Source organism: Oxyura jamaicensis, chromosome 3, assembly GCF_011077185.1.
Source record: "Oxyura jamaicensis isolate SHBP4307 breed ruddy duck chromosome 3, BPBGC_Ojam_1.0, whole genome shotgun sequence".
Classification (NCBI taxonomy): domain Eukaryota; kingdom Metazoa; phylum Chordata; class Aves; order Anseriformes; family Anatidae; genus Oxyura; species Oxyura jamaicensis.
The window spans coordinates 71,173,292-71,196,699 of NC_048895.1; the positions used below are offsets into that span (position 1 = coordinate 71,173,292).

The following is a 23,408-nucleotide window of genomic DNA, read 5'->3' on the forward strand; positions in this document are numbered from 1 at the left end:
ATTATTTTAAGTTTAAGAAGAGTATTAAGTTTTATTTGACAAGTTAATGCGTAAGCATTTCATCAATCCATTAAAATACTTTATTACAATTCAGTGTAGTGGAATTATAGCTACGTTACATGAAAGTTAATTCTGAGGAGAACAAACTGGCCTACTAGTTGTTAGATAGTTTAGAATGTGAATTGCTATATCTATTTTATTTTGAAAAGCTACTTTGTGAAATTTAAAATTCACTAGCTGTCAGACAACTTCAAAACTTCTAACACAGTAAACTTTAGAACTACTGTTCCCACATAATATCATCTTCTTTCAGTGTCAACTGAAGCTTCTGCACATTTTTTAGCAGCTCAAGGGACCTGCTACTTTTCTGTCCAGCACGAGATTTGGACATACTTGGCCTTACAGTGACTGTAATCTCCTTTGCTTCCTTTTGGTTACCATATTTTAGTTTGACATGAGCTGCCTCTTGTTTCAATTTCTGAGTCTTTCGCTTTAATTTCTGCACCTAGAAGATAAATAATTAGAATGTTACATACTTGGAAGAACTACCATTGTATAACTTAAATTTCTACAAAACTCCAAACTGAAGATGCATAATGGACCTTTAAAAAAATCATTAAAACCTACTCATCTTGCATACAGTTGTCTTGCTGAAAGTTTTACAGAAAACTGACCTCGCCCACACAGAAAGCATTACAGAAAACTGACCTCACTCACACTCAGTACACTGTTGAACCTCACCACTCCCTGAAGTAAAAATGCTTGCTTGAGAGAGAGAGCCCAAATATCATCTGTTACCAATTTACATTTATGATGGTCTTTTCACATTTCAGATTTTACTACCCTAATAACAAGAATTTATAGGGATTAGTATAGATTACCATATCTCAGCAGTTTACTTTGAAGCCTCACAACAGAATCAAGAAACAGAATAAATATGTTTGAGTGCTACAGAATGTTTTTTTAAATGTCAAATAAGTCTTGACTTGCACTTGGCATGAAAAGGTCAGTCCTGGAGGTAAAATTAGGCTGGCAACATTCCATATCTCAATTCAGGCTTTACGTCCACTTCTAAAAATAATGAATTTTAATTGCATTCTACAGTATATTATTAACTGTAAAACAAAGAGATGGCTACAGCATTTTTAGCATGACAGGTTGTAAACACAGAAACACGTATCAGAGATATTAAGAATGGTTTGTATAAAATACAAATAGAAATGTCTGTGTGCAAAAGCACCCCCAAAAAATATAGGTCAAGGTTTGCAGGAGTGGCTTCTATTGATAACCAGTGCATGATGAACAATAATCAAACAAACATGAATAATGTGCTATTGACATCATGACCATAAGGCATGTGCTTTGATAAGGTTGTACCACAGCACAGATAACTTGCCAGCAGAAGATCTGCACTTTAATAACACACAGGGATGACAACAAGGCTCTACCACATCCTATCTGCCATTCCTCTTCCCATCATCCCCAAAAGAAGGCAGAATGTGGCCATAAAGATATAAAAAATGAAGCAAAGATACAGTTGTTATCCACTGTCTAAAGTTCATGAAGTCAGCAAGATTCTGAGGCAAAGAATAACAGTGTAATTGTTGGCTCTTCAAGAATATAACTTATTTATCCAAAAAACAGTAGACATTGCCAAGAGAGACAGTGAGGACTCAACAGTAAGTGTCTTTAGTTTATGTTGCTTACATGCAACCCTGACAAGACCACGTTGATAAAAGCGTCTTTGGCCTTGCAAACATGTGGGTAATAAAAGGTTTAAGAGAGTAAAATCTATCAAAGAATGAATGTGAGTGATGTTTTTCACACTGAAATCAAATATAATTTTCCCTTTCCTCTTACACCAAGTTTTGTTTTGTTTCCTATATAAGTAAAGCTCTTAGGGGAGGGTATTTATAATGCAAAGTAATGTGAAAGATCAGAAAAATATCTGACAGTTATAGGTTGCATTTTTTATGTTCCAAACCCAATTGCTACAAGGGGCCTAAGCAGCTCATCTATAGAAGTGTTACTTTATATGAGCATATATTAAAAGCTGTTGTTTATGGCTCTAAAACAAATACTGACAGAATGTGTACAAGTTAGGGGTTAAATGAAACTAAAAGGCTTATCCGGTGATGATTTCTGAGAAGTTGCAGTCAATAAACTATTTGGTTAAGAAAAACATCAATATTTCAGTAATATACAAGACATTTAAGCCAGTCTGTACAGGAATTATGCATTTTATTTTCCCATTCTCCACAGGGACAGGGTACAAAGGAATGGAATCTCAGTCTGTCTTAACACAGTGAGCAGAAATGACAGATTGAGTAACCCAGCTCTGTATTGCAGAGCTGCTACAGGACAGGAAGTTTTTTTCACTGGCATACATATCTGGCTGCCAGCTCTAAGTACTGTTTTTTTGTTGTTTGTTTTTGGGTTTGGTGGTTGTTTTTTTTTTGTTTGTTTGTTTTGATCAGGAGAAACTGGATGTACAAGAATACTGAGCTAGCAAGCTAATTTTAATCACCTATATTGGAACATCCTGGTTTAAGCATTTCAGTGACATTCCAAGTAATGTCAACAGGAGGCAGAATTGTGGCAGCCATTTAACTAGAGTGTTACTGGTTGGACAGTTTGTCTTACGCTAGTCTGGTGTTTCTTCAGCTTGGATATTTGTTCTTCTTTAATGTTCATTTGTTTTACAAGGCAACTCAGTTTCTGTTCTAGATCTTCATGAACTTTGGAGTCCTGAGTTTCCTGTATCTGCTTCAGAAGTTCTTGATGTTCACTATTAAGGACAAAAATGGTACAGTAAGTATTCAGTATATAGCTTCTGGAATTCCTCCAATACTTCCAATGTATTGCATGAGATGCTAGTTGTTTTGTACAGAGTATAGTAATTTAGCATTATTTACCCCCTTCACACAATACATATTCACCTGGAATATATTCAACCCAGAAAAGTTTTTTTTTTTCCATGGGGTCTGATTTTCTCACTTCAAATTTGTAGCCGGTGTATACCTTATTCCTCCCTCTTAGCCACAATCATAACAACTATATGTGTAACAGTGTGCAAAATGAGAATTTTGGAAGTCAACAGGGGAAAATACCAGCTATGAAGTACTGTATTTTCACCTCCTGCCCAATTTAGTGCAGACTTTGAAGGTTTAGGGTAATACAGAAAAGTGTTCTTTAAATTAATACCTTTTTTTTTTTTTAAATAAGCTTAAGTTACTAATTTAAGTACTAATTTAAACAAGTTATTTTCTGATAGATTTCCCAAATTGAAAAATTGTACTGAAAAAGATTAGCAGCAGGTCCTTAATTAAAAGGAATGGTGTAGATGTGCTTGGTACCTAAGTAGCTGAACAAATCAAAAGCAGAGACTGTTAGATGAGTAATCTCTTTCCAAAGATCAAAGGTTCTTTTCTGACTTCTGAGTAACTGCTGATTCTTGACAATTTAATTGAAGCAACTGGTTGTTACTACAAAGAAAAACATCCCTGTCCTTAAATTCGTATGATTAGACCAACCATTACTTTTTGAAGAGACTGGTTGCCAATTTAAATTTTGCCACATCAAGGATTTCAAACCCGTGTCAACATCCTAACTGGTTTAACCAACATGTCCTTCTCTGTTCCAACCATCATGTTGACGTGTCTACTCTGACCAGGTGCATAGCTTTAGCCCACAATTCTACAAGCTTGTGTTAATATGAAGATGTCTAAGAACACAACTTCTAATCCACATTTACTTGCATGGCTAGAATGCGACATACACTTGCATCTAGAGCATTAGCTTCATCATGCTCCTTTTCTGGCAGGAAAGCATGCCTCTTTTTACAACCTCCTTACAGGACTGGTAAATTCTTCTGTCAACAAGGAATGGGATTGAACCCCAGACTGTCTCAGCGCACAATGTCTGTGCATTAGGTATGCACATATGGACAGAACACAAAGAGTGAGGACAAAGTAAGGTAGGCTAGATTTTGTGACAAGGTTATTCCTACTGCAGCTACACTAACCTGTTCTACCACCCAGACTGACTCTAGGATACAGGCTTACTCAATATTAACACTACCTTTGCAGTGCTCTCCAGGAGCAGTCTTGGTATACTTTCGAGATCTTAGAATATAACTTAAATTTCAAAAAATCATAGGCCTGAAAGATTTTTCATTTGCTGTAGATATTACTTCAGTATCAGCATAGTTGAGTACAAGAGAAGAAACCCAGCTCAGAAATATGTTCCTTGCTTCCAACAACAGTTAAATACCAGGACAAGAAGAAATTTTTGAATGAGAAAAACCTTACCAGTCAGGCCTGCTCAGGCCATTCTCCCAACTAGTCCTACACTTAAGAGGTTAAGTTTGAAGATAGCACACCCATAGCTTCATAGGGCTACTGCTGAATCCCCTTGTAACACCGGGGATGAGTACTCACAAGCTCATTTGGCTCATCTCATCTTGTATGGCCAAGAGAAGGTCAGAAAGACTTCCAGTGACAGTAGATGATGTAGAACAAGACAATACAGGTTTTGAAAGAGCAGTTTGTCCTGAAATCCCAGATGTAGCTCCATCTTGTCTTCGTGATGTGATACGTGGACAGCGATGCTTCATAATATGCAACACACTTTGCACATTTGCACTAACAGAATGGCTGGAGCTGACAGACTTAAGCAGAATTAGTAAGTGGTTTACAAAAGTGATTAACAATTACAGTAAAGAGACTTACTGAAACAGTAGAAGCCAATTTAATGAGAATATTTGGTTTCACACACCTTTCCAGCTACAAAAGGTAGTACACCCGCCTTTACGTGAAATTGCGAAGGGCACGTTTTCTTCATTGTAGCATTTTTCTGCTGTAAGACAGACAGAAAATTAAGACAAGATATGCCAATGTGCTGACCCATTTTTTTTTTTTTTTGGAATAAGTAAAATTCAAATAAAATAGCAGTGAAATGCATCATCTCAGTTTCCCTCTTGTTTAAAAAAAAAAAAAATTCCTTCCTGCATGTGGAATGAGATTTTCCAACAATAACAGATAAATTATTTTAAGTAAGGAGGTATGAAGATGTTCTTACTAACAGATAGATTGACATTAAAGAAACTGAGCATTCCTTACTTAAGTTTGCAAAAAAACAGAATTGCAAAATTTTGACTGACCTGTAACGTGTTGCAAAATATTCTTGATTTCAGCAATCCCCTCAACATGCCATCTTAGGCACAATATGCCGTCTTAGGATGTCCTACTTAAAATTCCTGTGGAAGCTAATTTTGCCAGATAAACTGAAAAGCAGCTAAGACAGGACACAGAGGACAGCAGTAAGACTGTAACAGAGGTTATCATCATGCTGGTACGGGAAAGTTTTCCAGTGAGACACTACCAGCCCTATCCCAGTTTTGACTACCAAAAGGAAAAAGAAGAGGTATTCAGCACTGTTCTTCACTTTGGAAATGGAATAAAGTGCATCAGCCAATCAAGTGGCTCTTACATCACCATTTTTCACAAATTCCAATCTCTGTGTGAGTCAGATGCTATCAGCAACAGTATGCTAATGAAAAACTTTCATGTTACCTTCTTAGGTTTATTTTTCTTCCTGTTTTTCTTTTTACATTCATTTTCAGATGATAGTGAAGACATCAAAATTCTGCTTATCTCAAATTCTTTTTGAAGCTTTGTGAATAAACAAAAAAGAAAGCAAGTATTTAATGCAATATCAGAAGACTGAAATCACACAGTCTAATTAATTCCCTCTTTCATGGACGAATGAGAGCCAATAAAGGACACCTTTAACTGTTCTGCTTGGAAGATAAGCTATATTTAGAAACCAAACAGATCACTAGGATGGCATGGTATCAGACATATATTGCAGATCTGTTTTACCAGTTTCCATTTTCATATCCAGCTACAGCAGGTGTACTTTTCCACTATGATATCTCGTAACTGAGATAAAGCAATCCTTTTGCTTGCTGGGGATCTGATCATAAAATCCAAAGAATATGAACATTTGGATCTCACAGCCTGGGGGCAGAGAGAAATGAGCCCATCTGTGTAACAGAGGTCAAGCCTGTTGGACAATCCACAGATTGCTCTGCAGTTCAAAGTTGATATAAAGGCTCATGATAAACAGGATAATAGCCATTCCCAATCAAACACAGCACAAGAACTTTGTTTTGGCATGTGTAACAGTTCCGGCTAAACAATGCTGGAGGTTCATCACTGAAGTGAGATTATTCTGATTTTTCTGTCATCAAAAGGAAGCTGATCCAGCTATGCCACACCCTGTGTTTCCCAACACAGATCCAACAGACCTAAATTGATCCTACAGTGAACCAAGGAGCAACAAGTACTAGTTTAAGACTCAATTTAATTCACTTAAGTCCTTTCTTGAGCAAATGTTTATACTACCGCTAATGTCAGATTATCTACTCTGGGGAAGTCATTTTTGCTACATTATTGAGAAGATAAAATCTCTGCACTAGGCTTTCTGCTCTGCAGCAACAAAAACAGTTTAAGCAAGAAACTCAAAATCAACAAGTTTTGAACTGTGCCACTCCGCTGTATCCTGGAGATGATCAGATATCTGGGCTACAATCTGCATGTTAATTCAAAGTTCCAGGACCAAGGAAGAGGTACAAAATTGACTGCAGTGATTAATTAATTTAAGCTGTGGGCTTTGCTTATGACTGCATTCTCACAAAATTGTTCTCCAGCTCTGCACCCCCCCTCTCCAGGGAATACCATCATAAATAGCTCTTTCAGAACGGCTGTTACTCTCAATGAAGTGAGGTTGAGAACACCTGAAGTTACTTTGCTCTTTTAACAAAGTATCACTGTGTTTCTTTAATTTTGCTCTCTTTGGTGAATATTCCTCAGGTGAGTGGTGGCCTAACAAACCAAATGTGACCTCACAGAACAACGTGAATGTGAAACTCAAGCTCACACTTAATAAACACTGGGACAGTATCACTGATTAAAGACTTTTCCAGGTATAGTATAGTACATTAGATCTCAGCAAATCTTAACAAAAAGAATGCAAACGAGAACAACCAACCTTACTCGAAGTATAAGGTTTTCTACATGACCACTTTATAGTTAAGGTTATCTGATTCAGTTGAAGTTTTTCCAGAAATTCACTCTTTACCCAGATCACTGGTAGCAGCTTTAAGGCTGATGAATTCTATCATTAACAAAAAAGCAGAATCTTTCTTGATCAAGACAAGCTTTTTCCTTTGTAATTTATAACTAGTCTACTTAGTACTCCAGGAATTCTTTCAGGAGTTAGCACTCTAGGAGTTAAACATGTGGAGTTTAAATGTAATTAAAAGGGAATTTTGGACAGAGAGAATAGTTTCCTTCAGTAATAAAAAAGGAGATAAAACTGTTTCAGTCTACCTGAGTAGCTTTGTCTTGTAGTAGCTTGTGCTGATGCTCTTCTTTAGAAAGCTTTTCTTCTAAGTGTTTGATTTTGTCCTGAATTTGAAGGTAAGGATGCTTAGTCACACTTCAGTTTGCCATAATGAATCAGAAGTCTGAAGTAGCTTGCAATTGTAACCTGTTATAAAACAGGACTGTAGGAATTTTTAAGGCCCAGACTGAAAAAAATAACTTATGCAAATGAATCTAAGGTAGCCAAGCATTCAGTCAGGTATGTTCTATGATCTCAGCTTTAGCAGAGGAAACTTTTGCAGGAACTCTTACACTATTAACAATACCAAATGAATAACTTTCAGACTAATTCCATGCTTGCTTACCTCTGCAATTCTTTGAGTAGCAGAAAGTTTAAGACACTCTTTTTCTAGTATTTCAAGTTTTTCAAGTTTGGCATGCAGTTCTACCTGGTTCTGATCTTTCTGAAGCTGGGTCTAGAAAGTGTAAGCAAGAGTGAAGATGGCAGTTGACTGAAATTATTTCAGACAGCAAAAAGAAACACTACAGTAAAGGTGTTTAATTAGTTTAAATTTAATATTTTTTTAATTGCAAAGTGATGAAAATACCAGGCAGACAAAGAAGACGTAAGTTTCCAGTCTTTTTTTCTATCAAATATGCAAGTATTAGCATGGCTTTGCTCATTAGGAGTTCCACCTCGGGAGTCTTTTCATACAATTAATTGAATGGCTGTCAACAGCCAGTCAGACAGTAAATTGCTTTTGTTTGTTATCACCCTGAGCAGAGCTGAGAAAGAAAGATGTTCAGCTCTTACACTTTTTTTTAAAAAAAAAAATATATATTTACTATATTACTATTTTGTTAGTATGTTAAAAGGCTTCACCTGTTGTTCTAAAACCATTTTCTTTTCCAGTTCCACACTGGAAACCATTTTCCTCATGTAATCCAGCTGTTTCTCCAGCAGGGAGCAGCGGGATTGTGCTGCATTTAACTGCACACTTAAATCTACAGAGAGAAGCAAAGACATTCAGTACAGCAACGGGAGTCATACATTTAGCCATCCTGTCATCTCTTTGAGGAATTCTCTATCTCCAAAAGAGAGAAAAGTTTTGTTAGTCTGGACAAGTAGTGTGGTTAAAATATATTTTATATATGATATGAGAATCAAGATGTTTTTCCAGAGCTAGTCCCTAATACGAATTCCAAAGGTGTGAGCACAGCTGTTACTTTGATTAATATCAGTAGATATCTAACCAGAATCTGCTTCCTTCTCTTCTACTTACTTTTCTCAAGTTAGCAGTGTTATACAAGCAAGCAGATGCTTGGTTATCATACGAGATAAACACACCACCTGAAATCTGCTTATTCTTTAAAACAGCTTTATGGGTTATGCAATACTTGGTTAATGTATGTACAAAAACGATCTAAACTTGATCTGCAATTATCAGGCTTCTGCCTCTCCCCCAGTTCTGAAGCAAAAAAAAAAGGGGGGGGGGGGAGGTTGTATTAATCAGCTGTTTGTCAAAACAAACACTCCCTGGATTATACACTTTGAGTTGCTGTGGCTACACTTCAGTACTCAGAGAAATACCTTTCCTCTGTTGCATCAGTTCTTGATGTGTTATGTCTTTTTTGTAGGATTCATGCTCTAAGGCCTTCTTATACTGAGCAGCTGCTATGGAGAGGCTGCACAGATTATCTTCAGCTTGTGACTTCTCCAGCTCTAGACAGTGGATCTTTTCTTGAAGAGTTCTCAGGGCTGCCACCACAGCTAGCAAACAACACAACAGATATATTTAAGCTCTTTCCACAGTTCCTCTTACTATTTTTATAAAACACTTCAAACAGAAAAATACTACCTAGATTTTCTTTCTACAATCACCTCTAAAATGAATGACATTCCCCAACAGTACAATAACACACTCAAAATGTATCTAGGAGAAGAAAAACATGTTTACGGCATAAGTGAGGTAGAAAGCACAGGTCCAATGAGAAAAGCTATTTTCATGCCAAATGTAAGCAAACACAAAGAAATCATGGCAAATTCAGTACAGCAAACTCTGATACTTAGAACCTTTAGCATCCGTTTACAAAGAAGCAAGGAACACAGATATCCAAGTTAGGTCTCAAGTTTTGGTGTAATGCAACTGGTGTGGGCATATAAAAAAGGACACTGGACAGGCAGAAAAATCAGATGCAAGGAACATTTTAGCAGAGGATGCATTTTAAAAGCTTTATTGCAAAAGATAATGATTCAACTGTCTCACTTCTTGTATTCAAGATCTTTTTAAAACCATAAAATCAAATCTGCAAGACTTTGCTTTTAGTCTCAAATCAATACCAGTCAAAATTACGCCAAAAATAAAATCAGAATTCCAACTTCAACTACAAGGAAAATTTTACTAGCTCTCCAAAAAGCATACATACCTATGGAAGTTTAAGACTCATTCTGTAACAAGTTCAGCTTTTTTTTGACATTTCATAAGCCTTGATATCCTTATACCAATTCACTTGGTAGAGGAATATCCAGCAAATACTGCTAGCTCCATAACAACTCTAATCAGCTTCCCACAGCCTCCTTAGGATAAATAAATAACAGACACCAGAGAGCAGGAAGATGAAGTGGAAGCACTTCTTCAATCTTTCTATTGACATGCTATTTGGCTGCATAATATTATATTGAACATTTTAATCCAAAAAGCCCAAACTTTGTATGACAGAAGATTATTACAGAAGACACAGATTATTCATATGGGGAAGCCACAAAAGAAGGAACAATGATGACATGCACAGGCTATGTCTGTGCAATACTGCAAAGTTGTCTGTGACATTAAGTCCAAGTACAGTACACGTGTGATTCACTGAGCTCTCTGGCCATGTAAGCCCCTAGGCATTTGTCCTATGAGCTCTACAGAGTAATAATCATTGATTAAGGCACACAACAGTCATAGCGGACCTGTATTTCACACAGACAAACATGCTGAGAACTTCCCTGAGAGTCTGTTTTATTCACAGATTCTCCCAGGAAATCATATCACACACAAAAAAAAGGCTTAGAAGTAATTTAAATTTAGAGTTAAATAGCACTGCACAAAGCCAATTTCCAGCCAGAGTACTGTATCTCTTTTTGCTGGATTTAAAGTGTGAATTGCTTCTGTTGAGTTTGAAGCATTCTCCTTTGCTTTTAGAGGAAGTCTGACGATATTTAAGTTAAACAATTTTCAAAGCCAAAGTTTATAAGGATGTTAGAAGACTTGCAGCAGTTTCCATTCCAGATGTATGACTTCAGGGAGACTACTCCCTCAGGACACATACACATCCTGTCACTGTCAGCCTGATAATCGCAGCAAGTCATTGAACTGAGTAAAACAGAATGGAGAGTTTGCTCAAGAGATTTCACAAGGAACAATTAAAAACACAACTTTAAAGACGTATTTTGGCTTTACCTTGGTTATTGGAGATAGAAGGCCCGTCAACTCCAACAGCTGCCAACTTCTTTGATTCTGTATAAGCAAAGGATGCAGGAATCATTTTATCTGGTGGCTGAAGAAAGCTTCCTATGAAGCTGTCCTTAGATTCTGAATCCATAGCCTGCAAAAGGAGAGTTAAATAATGACATTAGCTCTTCAATGATCTATGTAACAAGGCATATCACTGAGCAGTCCCTGGCTCTGTTTACATCAAAATAGATTATTTGCATCAAAATAATAATTAGAAAAGCCACATGCACCCAGAGGCATTGTGTATTTTAATGCAATTCCAAAATAATGTATTTTGTAACACTAAAGATAGCTCTCCTCAACCAGCCAAAGTTTTCTAAGATTTTTCTTCATGCTTTCCAATAATTTATTTCTGGCCTTTTAAAGTCAAGGATAACATTTTTATAGTCCCTATGTAATCTATGACAAGTCATTGAAGCCTCATTTTGTTGTTTACATAGGGAATGCTATGACAACCAAGCATGGGCTATAGGTCATATGAAGGAGGGCTATAGATCATCCAAAGGGAAGAGGTAAAAAAGAAACTAACATCAGAGACCTCTTTACTAAGTTTGGATTTACTGATACTGTAAAAATAAGCTTTTTCACTGTATTCTTTGCTCTTCTGTTCATCTACTAGTTTTACTTAGGAACAGCAGAGACAATTCCAATGTCACGCAAATGCTTTCCTTAAAAATACAAACTTTCTTCCACTTTAATCAGGGTCCTATCAACTTATACATCTAAAGGTGAAAGAGATTTCACTTCTGAGAGCTGCTACCAGGTTTTGCTAGTCATTGGAAGTGTAAACACAACACACAGAGAGGCAAGATAAAGCAAGTGTTAAGCACAACACAGCTACCTTTCAAACCAGAACCAAGCACTTCACTTGATATAGTTTAAGAATTGAAGATTATGGCTTCAGTTGCTAGAAAAACAGCTTATATGAAGGTTCAGTGATACAACAACAGTGGTACCTCTTAAGTTTAAAATACAGGGCAAATTGTTCTGATGCCACAGCAGCTGTGGGAGCACACGGTGTCACCTGCCCTAGGCAACAGCTTGCTGTGCCACTCTTTCCAGGAGTCCCACTGAGCGGGGTTCCTGCTTGTGCAGAGCTATTTAGAGACACTAATTCCCAAGAAAGTAACAGAAAGGAAGAACCTAGCAACAGGAGGAAGAAAACCTAACCCAAACTGGGAGATGATGACAAAGCATACCCCAGGAAAATTCATTCATACCGGGTGGGGAAAAAAGTTTTCAATGACGGAACAGGTTTCCAGGAACAGCTCTTCCAGTGGTGCTTCAGAGGCCATACAAAATAGAAAAAATTCAGCATCCATCCTCACCGCCTCTTCAAGATACACACAAAACTGAAGGTACATGGAAATACTTTCGTTCTCCAAGCTGTCATCACAGAAGTGTTGACATCAGCAACTCATTGCCAGGGCTTGCTTGACTTCAGGCCTCCCAGACACCACTGCTATTGCATGCTAACACCCCCGTGACAGATCCCAAAGCTCAGGGTGGCCCCCTGGCACTGACCATGGCCCCTCCTTGGCCACCTGGGAGGGGAAGCTGCCCATCGTTGCGCCACAGGATTTTTCTGGAGAGCTTCCTGGGGGGGCCTGCTGCCATCTCGGGGTGCTGACTGGCCACACCAAGCCCAGGCAGCTGGCTCTTGGGGCTGGGTGGGCAGAGAGGCAGAGGATAGGTGAGAGGTCCCACCTGGTGGCCCTGCCAGGTGTATGGCATGTACAAGTTGTTTGTGGGCCTCCATGGCTCTGTCTTGGAGGATGAGGAAACCCAGCTACCAGATGGGGAAGTCCCACAGACACAGAGAGATCAGGGTTGGGGACAGGAGAGAACATAGGTCTGGCATGGGGCACTGGCACGATATTTCACAAAGTACCTGACATGGCACAGCATGATATTCCTCGAAGTACAAAATAAGCGAGACTTACCTGTTTTCCTGTTGCTTCTCAACTCTTACACACTGATGACAAGAAGGACTAACAAAAAAATGGTCCTTAAAAATACACATACACGCACACCAAACTTCCTGCCGCTGCTGTTAAGTGGAACACAATTTGGAAACTGAAGTGTAAGGTCGTTTTTGCCCATGTCATCTAAACCTTCAGCAATTAGCACAACTGGAGGCTCGCTTTTTCATGAGTTACCATCCTGCAGTGGAAGGAACCCTGCTTTCTTGCATGTCTGCAGCTGCTACAAATCAATTAGTTTCCTTATTGCCTTCACATAAACAAGTCCTGCTGTTTCCAAGGAGATGGGTATGCAGACGGTTGTAGGAAGGGCAATGATCCGAAGCAAATAAATAAGAGAGGGAGAGAATAAAGTGCCAGAAAATTTGAGAAATCCTGGTCAAGCTTAGCAACACAAAGGGGGGGAGGGGGGGGATTGCTATTTAGGAGAGAGGGAAGAAAATAGCTTTTAGTTCAGCAGGTGGAGCAGGAAGAAAGTGAAAGAAAAGAGGCCAGCTCACCAGCCCAGTGATGGTGATCTAGCTAATCCCACATGGGCTTCAGCAAGCCCAGCCACCATTTTACCAGCCCAGCAGAGGGTAATATGCACCCTGGAGCAGCACAGGCAGCAAGAGCTCTCCAGGTTGCTCTTAAGATGGCTGTGAAGGAAGGTAACAATTCACAACCGAGACACTGATGTTTGCAGAACCCCTGCTGTGGACATGGTTACAGACTCCTTGTTTTGCCACAGTTTCTCAGAGACTAAAATAGGCTGAGGGAACAGTTGCTATAGCATTTCTAGGTTCTGCCAATGCGGTTCCTTCAGTTGAGGTGCTCTGGTATAGATGAGCCCTTTAATATCTTAGGACATAAGCATAGTTTATAAGAATCATCCCACACAGGAGCAATATCTACAATGCTGCAGGCCCCAGATGAGGACATGGGCCAGGAAGAGGACCAAGTCACTCTACACCAGCAAGACACCAAAGATCCTAAACATTTTCAGGCCATGAAACCAAGAAACCTATCAGAAAGTAATTAAAGACCCAAAATATATTTGGACATCAACTGTCCTACAATTAACTTTTTCCCCAGGAGTATTTATGTTTCTATAAGACCATCACAGACAAACTTGACTGCTATTTAATGCCATAATGCCATGGATGCATGTAACTAGCTCTAGAGAGGTTCCTTAAAGCAGACACTCTCCCTGAATGGCAATGTTTGTGCTAGTATACCTCTACAGGGCCTAGGAGGATTTAGCACTCAAACAACACCAGTTAAAGCAGCCAAACACTGCTGTTTAGACAAGCTCCTCACTGGGGAAATCAGTGCACCAGCTGGAGTTTGGAGAACAACCAAGAGAGAAGTGTGCACATTAAACAGAGGCTGACAAAACACCCAGGTTAAGGCTCCGTGGCCCCAGCAGCAGAGCCCAGGGGGGAAGCACTTGTGGCTGCAGTTCGCATCGAGACTCACCCTTTGTTTTTTAACTGCAACTGACCCAGCCTGTGTTGGTGGCTGGAGCAATGATGCTCAGATGCCCGCTGTTATTTAACACAGAAAAATGCAAAATAGGTGGTTATACATAACCAACATCAAGCATGGGCAATTTAGTGCTGCCCACAGTCTTCCCGTTAACCTTTAGCCTGGCATAGCCACCTATGTTGTCTCCAAGCCAAAGCTGGCCTGATCCAGGAGGGTTTTTTGGCATAGTAAATTAGCTCTTTGACAGCCCTGCTCTAAAGCAATTGCAATACCTACCTCCTACCTTGCTGGAGCCGGTGTGCTCATCCCCTGGGGGTGAGCATGAGCAGGCCCATTTCATTCCAGCAGGACCACTTCTGGCTCTTGGCTCACTGCCACATGCAGGCCAGAGTGAGCTTGCACAAAAGCTGTTGGATGGTGAACCTATCTTTAGGTCTACATCTATATGTGACTTTCATACCTCTGAGGAGTGCAAGCAAACTGGAGTTTGTTACTTAAGGCAAGCAATTTCCCGCTACATCAAAGTCATGTAAGTACTGATGTCTAGCCCAAGTAAGCATGTAAACAGTGAGCAGTTAACTGAACATCACTAAAATCCTAAATGTCATAGGAAAACCAGTTATGACTTCCTCATTCTCCTTCTCTCCTCTTTTCCTTTCCTCCCCTCCAATGTTAGTCACAGCATTAAAAAAAAAATTGTCTGAAGTCCAAAAATGTTTTGCCACAAACACAATTATGTCACACACTGTAAGGCAGCACATTGACAGGCTTTTTAAGAGTGAATTTTAACAAGTCCAGGGATTAATGCTGGTCTAAGTTTCCCAAATGATATACACCAGAGGAATAATGTGACAATGGAAGGGATGCTTTCACTAAGTTCTCCAGCATTTGCTATCTTCGAGAGGTCCTGGCTTATTCAGATTGCTGTGAGGACAACCTTTTAGAATTAAAGAGATGTTGTCAGAACAGCTTTAAATAGGAAAAAGAAAAATCAGAATAAAGCATTATTCAGAAAGAAACACGGATATCTATTTTCTGACCTGGCCTGCTGGGCATAATTTTTTTTTCTTAACTGAAAACAAACTCTCAGATAAATCAAGGAATGATGCACTGTTTATCTGACATTTTATAGGAGAAATTCTAAAGAATCGCCCCTACACAGGCTACAACAAAAAACTACCAGAATGCTGGCTGCTGCCTTGTCTATTTGAGCCAAGTATTGCTGGTGAAAGGTTATGTTAGAGGCCATTTTCATGACACAATCCAAATCGGTCTATTTTTTTCCCCTTTCACTTTCCTTCAAGAACAAGGAAAAAAGCTTGATCAGCTGTACTGGATGTGCTGCAATGCTCTTTTAGCCTCATTCCAGATGGACAAAGAACAGCCTTTCCACTGACCAAAATAAATAAATAAAGTTGCAGGCAAACTGCATTGTTGTTTTGGGAACACCCAGTCTCTAGCATCCTGACACAGCCACTTTAATCAGCTTGAAACACACAACCTTGCTCAGGCCATATCTAAGGAACTGGTACTCATGTGCCTTCTTTGATCTAAAGGGGTTAGATATGCAATGGTGACAGCTGCAAAAGTAATAGGAAGGGAAAGCTAACTGAATCAATAAACCATTTCAACATGTTTTTAAGTTCACTTGATCCTCACTTTAAATGAGTTTAGAACAAGTGACTAAAAGTTGTTAGAACAATTAAGGAACTTGGTGGCAGTGGGGAGTTTTTTCAAAAGCTGACACAGGCAAATCCATGGGAACTGTGTTCTTTTGTTTGTGAGAGTGAAACGGACCGTCTCAGAACTGGATATATATAAAGGTTTAGTGCCCAGTTTCTTTGACACTGCTATACCAAAACCTATTCATTTCTAAATTACAAGTATCATGCAGAACTTTATACAATCATTTTTTCACTCTTGGAAGAAAAGGAAAAAAAATAAATTGTGTTTTCTCATGATACTATGTACTGTACAGTATGCTAAAACCTAGTATTGTAATGAACAGAAACTCTTAAGGCTTTAATTCATTGTGTCAGTCCTTCTAAACATTCATATCGATATTACTGCAGTTCCTGTTTGCTCAAGATAAAAAATAGAGAGCAAAAAAGAGGAATAAAGAAAATTGAGTGAGTTACACAAGTAACCTGGGCAAAGAAATAACAAGGTGGGGGAAAAAACAGATTTTTTGAGACTTTTAAGGCATGAATTCTAACCTGACAGTGTCTGAAGCAATCTTGGGTCATAATGTCATAATGAGTTTTACTATTTTCTTCTAAGAGTGCAGCAGACCCAATTCCTCATTAAACCGGGCTTTCAGTCATACGTACATGATAAAATCTTGCCTTTGTGGGGAGATTGAGCTGGTGCAAACTGCTTTAACCTGTACGTGCAGCTGATAACTGAACTTAACATTCAGAGGAGCAAGACCGCAAGTTCCTATCAAAGAACAACAGATAAGTTAACTTGAAAGCACCTGGCCTGGAATAGAGTGTTATCAAAAAAGTTACATTTCTATACCTTTAATAAGTCCAAAGTTATTAAATATAACCTTTTTGTAATAAGCACCAAATACAAAAACAAATACCGTCAATGGTCACTACCATACTTCCTCACTTCCCTAGTAATTCTGTTTCTCTCATCTTCTCCTTTCATCCACCCCCATGTTATAGTTGCTTTTTCTCCCGCACTTCCTGTCTTTTCCTTGTATTTACAGCATCCTATAGCTTTGTTCCTTGCTCTTCTCCCTTAGGGCTTCTTTTTCTCCCACTCCCTCTACTAGCATAAATATATATATATATATTTTTACAACGTTAAAAGGGACATTTTCTCTCACACAAGAATAACTATCAAGTTTCTTCCCTTCATACTTAGGATTCAGTTCCAACAGATAATGTTTGCTCTTAGCACACTGACTGATGTGGAAATTAAGGTGCTGTCTTCTGTACTCTTCATGAAGAAAGCAAGAAATTACTTTTTCCATCCCCTATTTTCTGCTGCTGATGCCATCACAGTCTTTCATATACAGTTTGCTTAGCTTGCTCACTTTTCTTTATCCTCCAAAATGTACTCTTTTGCTCCTTAGACTGGAAGCAGCTCTCCCACCTTTCTGGAGAGCAAAGCTGAATATGTATGGACAAATTGGAAGGCAGGAGGAAATTAATGACTCTGCCTATTGACCCTTGATTTAAAGGGGAAGACTAGGCTGTTGAGCAAAGGGAAGGTGTTCAAGAGAAACCATCTCCAGTATAGAAGACTATGGATCTGTGCAGAGGCAGAATAATTAGAGATTAGAAAGGCAAATACAAAAAGAAAGACACATGTTACAGTAGGGTGTGGGTTATAATATGTGTGGGTTGACATGACAAACATAATGAAGAAATCTAATGAAGTAGGGGATAGTTATTGCAGGCACTGACTCATTCACAGTAAACACTTTTGCTGCACAATAATTTTCACCTTTTACATCTCAAATACTTAATGGGATCATTGAAAGAAGGTTCTGAATGTTGCAACTTGCCCTCTAGGCAGATAAAACAGACAGATTGTGTCCCCACCATCGCCTTGGAATTTATTTCCAAAGTAAACTTATGTTTTTACCAATGCTTTCTCAGGAAAGTGCCAGTCTTCATCCACCATCCTTTAACCCAGAGTAGAGTAGGAGGTAGATCTTTGGCCAGATAACTAGAAGAGCATAACATGGATGTGATGAGAAACACAAAGAGAATAACTGTTCGTAGGATTTGTCTCCTTTTACCTACTGCCACCCCTACATTTTTTTCTTACACTCCGGCATTGCTGTTAACTAGGTACCTGGCAGGGAACAAGAATTCTATTCGTACACCAGACAACCCAAGAAAAAGCATGACCAAAAATACATAACTATTAACAAGGAAAATAACTATTAACAAGGAAAATATAAGTTTATCTCCTGGCAAGAAATGATTCTCAAAGTCATCTTTTGTCACCAACAGCTGTCTTTAAAGACGCAGAAAAACTGCAAGCAAATTTAAGAGCAATTCCTCAATCTTCTTTTGGAGATCTCTTGGGCTGAAGAACAATGTTAAAGGATAGCATCTGCTTACATGAATTAGAATATTCATAGCAAGTCCAGTACATCCACATTGTGCATCCCGAGCATGTACAATGTTCTAAGTATCAATACCAAACAGAATATATATACAGTATGGCATAATGTGTACTCAGAAATGCAAAAATGGTATTTCACTATGTTGTCTGGGAAAACTTACAACATTCAAAACCATGCAGCAGAATACTTGCTTCATATAATCTATATATCTCAACTTGCATGACTTCAGAGGTGCAGGAAAAATCTGAGCAAGATACTATGAAATTCTGCATGATGTCACATGTATAAAACTAACTTCAACTGATTATAATTAAGAGACTTCTCTCCCCTGATGCACAGTTTCTGACTGCAAGGCAACTCAGAACACAATTGTGGATCTCGAGGGACTTGACTTATATTCCTGGTTTTCTTTGTGACCTTAGTAAATCACAGAGGGGTGGGACTGACATGGGACTGATGTGCCAGGATCAGCCACAGGGCTGAACCCCGAGTTTGGTAATGATTGGCTTACATTCCCTGTGTGTAAAAGTGTAGGTGTATGGCCAAAACAAGCAGCATGCTTAGTGGGGAGCTAGCAAGAACTGTTGCAGGGAAACGCTATGAATGTGGATGTATGTGAAGTCCCACCCTGGTGCTTGGCACTTTTGTCCTCTTAGGACTCAGAATTTGGAGTCCTCTTCTAGTGGTGAGTGCCAGAATCTGTTCTTTAAAACAATGAATAAAGAGTCCCTGTAGCTTCTCTGGTCTGTGATTTCATTTCATGTCTGCTGCCACAGCATTTTTCTTTGTGTTATTACTGGAAAATACTGAAGCCTGTGCTAATACACAGCATGCCAAAGGTGTTTGAAAGTCCTCTTTGGCTGTCAGCAAACAAAAAATTCCCAATAAGCAGCGTTCATTTTCTTTTAAAGCATAGCTTGAGGAAATAATGTCCATCTTCTCTATGCTGTTACCCAGTGGTTAGAGCACTGGCCAGGAAGTGGGACTTTAATGGCTTTCCTGGGAAGCATTCATACTGCATCCCTGACCACCATGCTGAGGCTGGGAGGAGGAAGAGTAGGAAGGAAGCAGGGAGTCACCACCTTTTCGTTTGAAGTTATGACCCTGTTCAGACAGGCCTTTAAGAGTACAGGACAGGGAGATGGCTGCTGAGGCAAAAGACAAAGTAAAACAAGGATGAGTCTCTGACACTTAGTTTAACCACTGGAAGAGAGTCCTGGGCTTTAATTATGCATTTTACTATTTCTATAGTAAATAGTCCCTGGATAAAAAAGCAGCACTAGCTTGGGAATAGCCTCCAGAATCCTGGAGTCCCTTCTCTTAGGTAAGTGCCTATGGCTACAAAACCATACTCCCCCTTGGTCTCTTTCCTTCTTTCAGAATTGTTTTGATGTCAGGCCACACATTTACCTTCTTACAACTTCAGGTAATGAGTGGATGAACACTTCCCTTCCACTTGCAGTCCTTCCAAGCACCTAGAACATTCTCCTGGGAGATACCAGGTGTTGACAGAAACCCCTCTGAGCTGACACAAACCCCTTTGAGCTGAAAGCTGCTTCTCTCATCACTGGGTTGTCACACTGAAGGTGAGCTCTACACCAAATGCAGATGGGCACCAAAACCTGCAGTGGCTATTAACAGAAAAATCTGACATTACTGGGTAAGTCTGCTGGGCTCAGAGAACTTCTCAGCTGGACCTCTCTCGGAGCTACCTAGACCACATGTGGGCACAAACAGGAGACAGGTACCAAGATGCCCAGCTTGGGGCAAACCCGGACCTTTCTATCCAGAAAAAGACTAACAGAGTTCAAGTGGCAGCTCAGTGGTGTGTTTTGGATCAGAAGTTTTCGTTTACACATGCCCTCTTCTGGGGTCTAGCTCTTAGTAAGTCTTTGAGGCTGCCTTTATACATTTAAATGGAGTACAGCCAGAAAGTTGGCAAGCACAGCATGACATTAAGAGGTCTGGTTCATTGTAGACAAGCTCTTCTCAAAGCAAGCCATGCCTCACATTTCCTCACATGTGGTATGCTGTACCTTGCCTGAACAGTGAGACCAGTCTACAGGGATGACACAAGTCTAGGCTTGACACCAAGCTTGGGCCTCAGCTCAAAGACAGTGCAGGAGTAGCCCAACTTTCTGGTGTCTCTCTGGAAACCAGGAGTCACTGAACCCTACTTCCTCAGAAGGCTGCTGTGAAGAAAAATGCATTAAATACTGGGGAGTGCTCAGATACTGTGGTGAGATGCCAAAACCCAGATCCAAAAGGTGAAGGTGAACTTTTAGAAGAGAACCCAGGCTAGGTATTTGCTAGTTTGAATTACATAAGCCTCAACAAAAATGGGCATAAATGAAAGCATTTGAAGGAATCTAATTCAAAAAGCAATTCCTTCTAAGTTGCATGAGTTTTACTGTGTTAATGATAGTTCCCAGTAACTGACTAAAGGAACTCTGCAGTAAAGTGCTCTTTTGTGACATACAGAAACTGGAAAAGAACTTTTGAAAGTAAATAAAATGTAATTTAGGTCTTGTTTATAACTTATAAGAGAACATGAATACAGCTACTTTATATTTTCAAAAAAATACTTCTGCATTTGGATATGATTTGCATATGGTTATAGAAGTCAGTATGTAGTCAGAAGAGAAGGAAGTTGATAAATAATCAAGGAAGGAAACACTGAGGTTTAAAACAGCCACAGATTTGTTTTACTTCAGCTTATCATTTTAAAAACTCAAATGCTGTAATTCTGGATGGGTTGCCAGATAGTTTCCTTCATAATTCTGCCTCTTATTCATTCTTTAGGGATCAAAAACAAGCATATTAACTTCAGCCAGTGAACACACAAATCAAACAAACACATTCCCCTAACTTCAGGCTCTGATTAATTCTGCTAGTAGCCTTTGACCTTGATTTCCACAGTGTCTTGCAGTACACACAGGAGCTTGATCCAGTATCGGAAAACTGCAGAGATTTGGTCTGGAAAAAATAAAGCCACCTTCATCTCCATTACCAAAGCGCTACATTAAAATCTATCAAACAAAGAGCTAAAATCTGAAGTTTAGGCCTTGGAGCCAGTTTCACAATCTGTTTCCTGTAGCCAGAGCTCATTTGCAGCCAGTGGAAAAAACAACTTCTAAAAGATAAAAGGCAGAGCTATGACTCTCAATCAATCTTAGTGTTCAGTGTGGGAATATAATCCCTACTGAAGTCTAACATCAAGGCATCAGTTTTGATTCTATTTCACCTTATTGATCTCTGATGTATGTAGGTATTGTCAGAGATACCCAGCAAGTACAAACTTACCATGGGAAAAATGAGGTACCTCCAACCTCTGAAGATCAAGTTTTAGATAGAAATAAAGCAAGCATTCGTGACTTGCCTATTCACAGGAAAACTGGGAGACCGTAATGAGTGACAACAGAACGGGACAGGAAGCTGAAGTGGTAGCTAACTTTAAAAAAATAAAATAAAACATAAAAGGCCCTGGCAGCATTATTTTCTTTGAACCCATCAGTTATGATGGGTGGAGGCCTTGAGTGCTTAGAGAAGTAAAGTCTCGCATTTATTGCAGGTGGTGATGATTTTGGTAGATATATTGTTCACAAGGGTGCCAAAGGCCTAGAGGAAGCAGCTGCATGAAGCAGCCCAGGCCTGTTCACGCTACCAAACAATGGTAGCTCAGCCTTGCTGCAGAAAGGTTTTTATAAGAGGAATGGGGAAAAAAAGAAATTGGTCTGCCTTGAAAGCTACAGGTAACGATAGAACGATGCTTGTTTTGCAAGCTTCGGAGAAACTGTGCCAGGATAACGAAAGGAATGCCTGATGAAGGAAGAAGATTGTTTGCAAATGAAGGAGTTGTTGATGGCTAGTTTTTGTGAGCCGGTCCAAGCTCTGCTCCTGGAGTCAGAGTTTCTATATATTTCTGTGATGTAGCTTGATCTGTATTTAACTTCATGTCTGAGTTTTGAATCTCAGAGCAGGAAACATGCATGCCATAAATGCAAAATAACTATGCCAGGCCGCGTACAGCTGATGCCTTGTTTCTGATTTACCTGCAAGTGCTCTCTAGCATTTCAACATGCTCCAAACTGGTGGCTTCAAGGTGGCAGCTGCACCTGGGTGGCTCTGCCCCTGCCTGCACGCTTCCTGCTCCTGTCAGCCCCAGGAGCTGTGCCAGCAGGCAAATCGGCTCAGGGAGCTGACTGGGCTGAAAATTAACTTTATCAAAAAAAAAGCCCTGTTTCCTGCAGAGAGGCAGGAAGGAGTCCCTGCGGCCAGGGCAACAGCAAGGCAGCCCATGGGGCAGCAGCCTGCACCTCACCTGCATCAAAACTCTGGGGACCTGGTGCTCTATTTTAATATCCCAGGGAGATTTTTATTATTATTCCTGTTTTATTTTTAGTTTTTAAAAGGCTGCTGTACTTGGGCACGGGCTGTTTGTCTTCCCTACTGCTGCGTTTACTTATGCTACACCAACGGCCGAACGTTCCTACTCGATAAGCCCTTCTGTCGCGCAAAGCCCATTATTTTATTATTATTGCCAACACAAACTTCAGAATTTCATTTCTTCCTGTTTTTGCTTTTTTTTTAAAATAAAATAAAAATCTGTTTGCAGATTGAAAAATTTTGAAAAATCTGACTTGGGGGTGAAAAAGTGTCCCCCGACGAGCCGTGGTGCACAAATAACAGCCGCTTTCCTCCACCCTGATCCGTCCCGGGGCCGCCCCACTGCCGGTAAACCGGGCTCAGGCGGACCGGCGCCGGGCACCGCCAGCCCCCGCCCCTCCCTGCCGTACCTCGCGCTGCCTCCTGGGACGCGTAGTTCCTCCTCCCACCACACGCACAGCACCTCCCTCCAGGCAGACTACAACCCCCCCCCCCAACACCCCTCCTAATACACCCCCTCCTCCCCGATTGGACCTCCGCCCATTAGCGCTGCAAGACGATTAGCTGTCGGGCGCGCCCATCACCCGCTGGGGCG

The 23,408-nt window shown here is 39.9% G+C and overlaps 1 protein-coding gene across 6 annotated transcripts; it reads right to left on the minus strand.

Moving 5' to 3' along the window:
• Window positions 1–23,281, minus strand: CEP57L1 (centrosomal protein 57 like 1). Of its 6 annotated transcripts, XM_035323195.1 has the most exons (12): window positions 23,224–23,253; window positions 16,683–16,776; window positions 10,835–10,979; window positions 8,980–9,159; window positions 8,272–8,393; window positions 7,754–7,864; window positions 7,395–7,472; window positions 5,574–5,672; window positions 4,777–4,857; window positions 4,440–4,669; window positions 2,644–2,788; window positions 1–505 (listed from the first exon to the last, which is right to left on the minus strand). In XM_035323195.1, exons 3-12 carry the CDS (start codon window positions 10,974–10,976, stop codon window positions 281–283), a joined length of 1,413 nt encoding a protein of 470 aa, XP_035179086.1. In that variant the 5' UTR covers window positions 10,977–10,979; window positions 16,683–16,776; window positions 23,224–23,253; the 3' UTR covers window positions 1–280. The 6 variants fall into 6 exon arrangements, with proteins under 6 accessions (XP_035179086.1, XP_035179084.1, XP_035179087.1 ...); XM_035323193.1 differs by lacking the exon at window positions 16,683–16,776 and having other exon boundaries at window positions 23,224–23,281; XM_035323196.1 differs by lacking the exons at window positions 16,683–16,776; window positions 23,224–23,253 and adding an exon at window positions 13,460–13,588.
• Window positions 23,282–23,408: the final 127 nt, after the last annotated feature.

Excerpts from the sequence above, each read along its gene's own strand:
- CEP57L1 (XM_035323193.1), bottom strand. The coding sequence starts at position 10,976 with ATGGATTCAGAATCTAAGGACAGCTTCATAGGAAGCTTTCTTCAGCCA. Across the intron at positions 8,394-8,979 it reads ACTGATGCAACAGAGGAAAG|ATTTAAGTGTGCAGTTAAAT; the intron begins GTATTTCTCTGA and ends TTCTCTCTGTAG. Across the intron at positions 7,473-7,753 it reads CTACTCAAAGAATTGCAGAG|GACAAAATCAAACACTTAGA; the intron begins GTAAGCAAGCAT and ends CTTCAAATTCAG.